General features: G+C 40.7%; 1 protein-coding gene across 1 annotated transcript; it reads right to left on the bottom strand.

Moving 5' to 3' along the window:
- Positions 1 to 2,350: 2,350 nt before the first annotated feature.
- On the bottom strand, positions 2,351 to 5,999 carry LOC116197311 (MLO protein homolog 1-like). The gene is made up of 14 exons (XM_031527410.1): positions 5,674 to 5,999; positions 5,361 to 5,418; positions 4,919 to 5,196; positions 4,718 to 4,834; positions 4,459 to 4,519; positions 4,268 to 4,353; positions 4,084 to 4,158; positions 3,914 to 4,002; positions 3,772 to 3,821; positions 3,624 to 3,664; positions 3,372 to 3,545; positions 3,243 to 3,278; positions 3,022 to 3,150; positions 2,351 to 2,904 (listed from the first exon to the last, which is right to left on the bottom strand). The coding sequence occupies exons 1-14, from the start codon at positions 5,800 to 5,802 to the stop codon at positions 2,548 to 2,550; spliced, it is 1,680 nt and encodes a 559-aa protein (XP_031383270.1). The 5' UTR covers positions 5,803 to 5,999; the 3' UTR covers positions 2,351 to 2,547.
- Between the last annotated feature and the right edge of the window lies 1 nt (position 6,000).

Genomic DNA, 6,000 nt, shown 5'->3' with positions numbered 1-6,000 from the left:
TTACATAAGAATATTTTTTTAATAAGAATATAAAAAATTTCTTAATCTAAATGGTGATGACGATGATGTAGCAATGCAAAAGAGATGCGTTTTATATTTTTGGACACGTAGTAACGTGAAAATTTAGATCGAAACTTTGATGTTATATATATATAAAAAAAAAAAAAAAGAGAAAGATAATTTCACCAATTATTGGAAAACGGAAAAGTGTATCTCTAGCTTTATGTCTTGTGATTCCACTAGGGGGGCAAAAAAGGAGAAAAAGCCAAAAGGAAAAGACGCGGAGATGAAATAGGGGAATATTCAATTCGACGTAGAAATGCATTTTTAGTCTGATGTTACGTCCCAATAAGTTGGAACGGCATAATTTGTGTGGATAGCCCAAACTTAGATGCAAATAATTCAAGGATTACAACTAATCTTTCAGTTGCCAATTATTCATTTTAGATTTTTTTTTTTTTTTTTTGTTCTTCTTCTTCAAATGTTGTTGGAAAAAATTCGTGAAGAAGGAAACAAATTTCTATATGTGACAAAAGGTGATGCTTTCCTTTCCTTGTTTGTCTGGTAGGATCGATCGCGACCGTTCATCAGATCCCACTAACTGATCGTGAGTTAAAATGCGTCCAAGAACGTTTTGGGTGTGCGTGTGCGTGTGCGTGTGTGTGTGTGTGTTGTCCGTCCGGCTTTCCGGGCAGGAAATCATTTCATTCTTTTTCAGTTGAAATGTCAATATCGGACTTTACGTTTGCCAAATCAAGGATCATCGCAAACTGCTTTCTCCCTTTTTTTTTTTTTTTTTTGTCTTGTTCCTCTTGTTGGGGTTCTTTGTTTTATGAACTACTTCGAGCGAGGAGACTTCGTCGTGTCGTGTCAACACGAAATAATTTGTACTTTTCTAATAAGGAAGGATCCTAAGTGCAATCAGTCTTTCCCGATGAAGTAATTACTTAGTGACAAACTTAATCTCGAATCATCGAACATAAAACGAGGGACTTAGCTCCTGATAACACGAAATACTCTGTAATTTAATAATAAGGGAGGATCGTAAGTGCAACCAGCCTTTTTTGCTTAAGTAATTACTTACAGAAAAACTAACTTGAATGAATATGTGTTTAGTAGAACTCCGTCGACTAGTTGGTGGAGGAAGGACCCTTATCGTGTACGATGTCTTAAACTCAATTTCTTCTTCTTTCTTTAAACTTAGCAAAAAAAGAAAACTTAACCATATTTCAGCGTACGAGGAATGGCTCGCAAAAGACCCGGATGTAAGGTTCTATAGGTGAATGTTTTTCAAGCTAATTGGGTGTTTGATAAATTGAACTATATGCGAAAAATGAGAATGATAGACGTTCATGATTTAAATTGAAAAACGAGTCCATAACTTATTAGAAACTTTGTGATCGTATTATAAGACATAAGAGATGTTCGATTTTTTTATGAAAAGAAGAGGCGTCCGATAGTAACTTTTGAGCAACTTAAAAATTTCCGGCTTCTCATATGGTCTCTATAAAAATTTTGTGATTTCTTACGTGAATATCTATGCATGGGAGGAACTGTTAATTCGAAAAATATGTCGAGATGGGGGTTTCTTTGTCCTATTGATCGACTTCATCGAAAAGAACAAATCATGACTTTTGAGAGGGGGGCAAGATTGAGTCAAAACTTTGGAAAACGGGGACATGTTGTCAAATAATAAGCCAAAATTATAGAATTAACCAATTTTGACTTGCATAGCATTCATAGGCTTTGGATATAAATGACCTGCCTCGGGCGCTAAATAGAACTGATGCCATGTCCGTTGGGCCCATAGGCTTGTCCATAAGATTCAATTTTAAAAACAATAATGATAATGATGACAATAATAATTCCGCTCTATGAATATATTATTTTTTTTACTTTATAATAAATAATTATCATTAAATTATTGGTCGTAGACTTCCCTACTCAGATTCTCTTTTCTTTTTTATTTTTCTTATTTTTCCTTTGTGTTGAGAAATGTAATCAAAGATGCTTTCATGATAAGCTCCCCACATCATTTTTAATATAGTCTAGGTTTGAGCATGGGCCCCCTCGCAAATTCATTTGACTATTGTTCATTGTCCCTCGCAGAGTCCATTGTTTCGAATCTTATATTGTTTATGATTTAATCACACGACGACAAATATTTTAAAAGACATTCTTTGTCTTCACGATTTTCAGTTCAGTAATATCACAAAGAATTGTTGTATCGCTTTGATCAAGTGATCTAACTGCCTAACAGCTGTGTATGCCGGAGGTGCAGGAGCTCAAGGGCCGATCTTCGTGTCGGCTTTTCATGGCTAATTCAGGAATTTAAGCACCAGCATAACAAGAATTGCAGTGCATTGTCAAACTAAATCGACTGTACATATGGGCCAATCGACGTTTGATAATTAAACCGACGAAATTGGGCCCAACACAATGGACCAGTATATTGGATCCAATGAAATAATTAGTTGAACTATGGAAAAAATGTAAATCGCCTAGTCCAAACTTCACGAGCAGAAACTCATGCTGTCAATGCATATCCTAAGGCCTATCAAAGGTGAAATCAGCATCGTGATATTCCGGCTTGATATTTTCAGGTTGATCGGGGCTTACATGAATAGATCTGTCGAATTCTGAAAGATCGGTATTCGAGGGAGATGGGTATGAAATGGTAGAAGTAGTGGCGCTCTCAAGGTCGCATGAGTGATGTTTACAAAGCAGATGGACCGGCGACCAGCCGTGGCTTGGTGTGGGGCTCATGGACCCAGGCGTGCTGCCACCAGGTCCGCTGCCTGACAGCTTCTTCAGCCTGCTCTTTTCCTTAGCCGCTCTGTGCCAGTTCATTATGGCTTTCGCCATCTGCTCATTGAAGATGGCCTTTTTCATTTGAGACCCCATCTGTAGGCAGAACACGATGACGTGTCGTTAAGTCGGATAAACTGCGGCATACTTAATTGAACAAGCTACATGGCTGTGAAAACGGAATATGATTGCTCGATTCAATGGGACACTTACTTGGGTTACCAGGGCATAGAGAGGGAAGGTGATGTAGCTGCATAGGATTTGCAAGACCACTCCTAGGAATACCCTCGCCAATATGATTTTTCGATTTTCATGGAAGCATGACATTAGCCCGAACTCGTACTGCAAGAAAACAATAACATCCGATACGCCTCTTTTAGTTATTCCATGTAGTATAAAAATCCAAAAATCATTAAGGAATCTTGATTGCGTACCCATGTCCATAAGAAGTAAGCCATTTGAAATGCATTCTGCGGATAATTGGAAATAAATAATGTTACGTTGGGTACTCATCAGAAAATGCGATTTTTAGAGGAGGCCGAGGACGGAAGAGATGGACCAACCTGGAAGAGGGTGAAGTGAATCAAGAAGAGGACCCAGTCGGGCCTGTTGAACCAGAAGTACTTATTGTCTGGTTCCACCAGGGGAGCTCCTTTCACGACGGTGCTACGTTCTTCAATCTGTTGAGCCATCTCCATTATGATCAGCTCAAGCTTTGTTCCCACTAACAGCAGTATCTGCCCATGCCAACATGAATCATTATATGTTCGTTTGCAATTTTAAATGGTGGTTATCGGGTATGGCGTTGAACTTACGATGAGCGGGGTGAATGATATCCAGGTGAACGTGTGCCACGCTGCGTCACATTTCGAGTTCATCAGCAAGTTGTTTCCTTTCGGGTTTCAAAGAGTCTGAAGAATGCAGAAGGGGAGACTGATAAATCAAAGAGGGAGAGAGGCTTACTGTAGACATTCGTTAGCAAGAAGAGGATAGCAAAAACCCACAGTGGGAAACTGCACGACACAAAGTTTTCAAGGTAAGCTATATGATCGTGCCATTGGACCGGCCTTATGCCACAGCTATCAAGAGTTGAAAGAGGAAGCACCTGATTCCGACGACGACCTTGAAGTCGTCTTGCATTGATCTTTTGATGTACTTGTGAAAATCAAATTTGTTGTCTGGTGACAAATGGGCCTGAATTTATAGAGAAGATTTGCAATCAAATTGGATCTATAGGATGGAATTTTGGCAATGCTTGATGCACTACTCACTTACATTAACAAATCCATGGCGCAATGTCAAGTAGTCCACCTTCGTCACTGACCCGAAGAATTGCCTGAAGAATGCAACCTGCGATGTGAACAAGACCCAAAAGCTTACAGTGAAATGTCGCGAGAACCAACTGGTTATTCGACAAGAGAAATAAAAGACGATGATTTGGCGAGTATGTCTAGCTTACAATCCATCTCATCCCAGGTATATATGAGAAGCCCGAGTGACGCCTCACGAATGAAGTCTGATGAGCTAACCTGAACCTTGCAGGATCTGCGATGCAGATGATACTGAGGGTCATTACATTTGACCGGAAGAGAGTATATATAGGTGAGTGAAGAATTCGTATCAGAAGGTCAAATGATATCGGCGTGTTACCATTTGTGTACTGGTATTCCAGAGATGAAGTCTCTGCTTCCCATGATTTCCATTGCTTCATCTGCAGCCAAAATGCTCTGAGCAATTAACTCGTTGGCCTAAGGCTATCAAAAAATTGGCTGTTAAGTTCGAATTAGTGGGGCTGCCATCTTGTTTAACGGGCTTATATCAACAGTTATCGAGCTAGAGAGGGTGAGAACAGCTAATATCTTGTCCGATCAGTTCCACTTGATATTTATGAAGTCAAGAATTCGATTACCTTAGCCTGAGCAAGTGCCATGGTTATTGCACTGTAGAGAATGTGGAAGACGGCAAGGACGAATATGAACATATGGAGCTGATGCAGCCCTGATTGAGAGATCAATGGTATTTTCCCCTGCCAATTTGAACACAAATTTAGGCATAAAGAACAATGAAACAGAGGAGAAGTTAATCGCTAATTGATCTTCATAAGGCTTACACGCCGAGAGCAATAATCGCCTCTGCCGGAGCCCACCGCCAATGCTCGGCGCTGTACCATGTCCTCAGCAAACAACCACAGCAGTTTCCTCCTGTTGTGGTCGTAGTCATCTCCTCCTTTACCGTCTTCATCGCCACCTTTTCCCTTTGTATTCTCCTTGTCACCACTGACCCTACATGGAAGCATGGAGCTTCCATATCGAGGAGGAATGCATATCTTCGATATTATGCCCGTGGCCACAGTGAGAAGCAAGGATATGAAACCCAGCAGCATGAGCTCTGCAGGTTCACACACGCATGATCAATGTGAATTCATCATTTGGTATGCGCACGTCACATGATGCACAAGGATGTGCTCATTGAGTTTGGAGTGGTGAAAGTGATGATACGGTCAGTTGGTGTTTGCGGTTCATAATTATGCAGTACCGGATATCAAATATTACCTGCTTTGATCTTCTCCAAGGCTTCAATTAAGGCCTTCTTCTGGCGTTTCCGGAACCACTGCCATCGGATAAAACTTTACTATTTAAACAACGTAGTGGTTTATAATATTCTGTATCCCCAAACAGAGAATTACAACACGGCCAACGGATCAGGCGCGAAGATCTATATAAACAACAATAAAAGAAAATGGTTCGCCGGCCCTAAAGTTCGAAAAGATACTTAAGAATATAATTCGAGCTTTCCCTAATGACGGCATGGGGGTAGAAAAATGTATCACCTCAGGTGAACAAACAGAGAGCAAAGGTGTCTAACCTTTCCAAGAAGATGGATGCCATGCTCAATGAAGACGGAGACTATCACAAACACCGCGCACACCACTGCGACGGCCCATGTCGGTGTCTCCTGCAGTGGCTTACCTCCACCACCCGAACCACCAGCCATGCCGCCCTATTCGCGGAGCTCCCAGTACAGGAAAATGTTTCCGGGTTACGAAAGAAACTTAACTTAATCAGAGCTCCAAGATCTCTACAGAGGAATTCAACCACACCCCTTATAATAAGCGAAGGCTTTATAATGTTCAGGAAGAAAGACGCGTCCCATAATTGTAGCAGGGGAGCCAATAAATTGTCATGTTGCAGT

This window comes from Punica granatum, chromosome 1, assembly GCF_007655135.1.
Source record: "Punica granatum isolate Tunisia-2019 chromosome 1, ASM765513v2, whole genome shotgun sequence".
NCBI classification, from domain to species: Eukaryota; Viridiplantae; Streptophyta; class Magnoliopsida; order Myrtales; family Lythraceae; genus Punica; species Punica granatum.
Note: the sequence above shows the minus strand (reverse complement) of the source record. Positions and strands in the feature narration are given on the sequence as shown.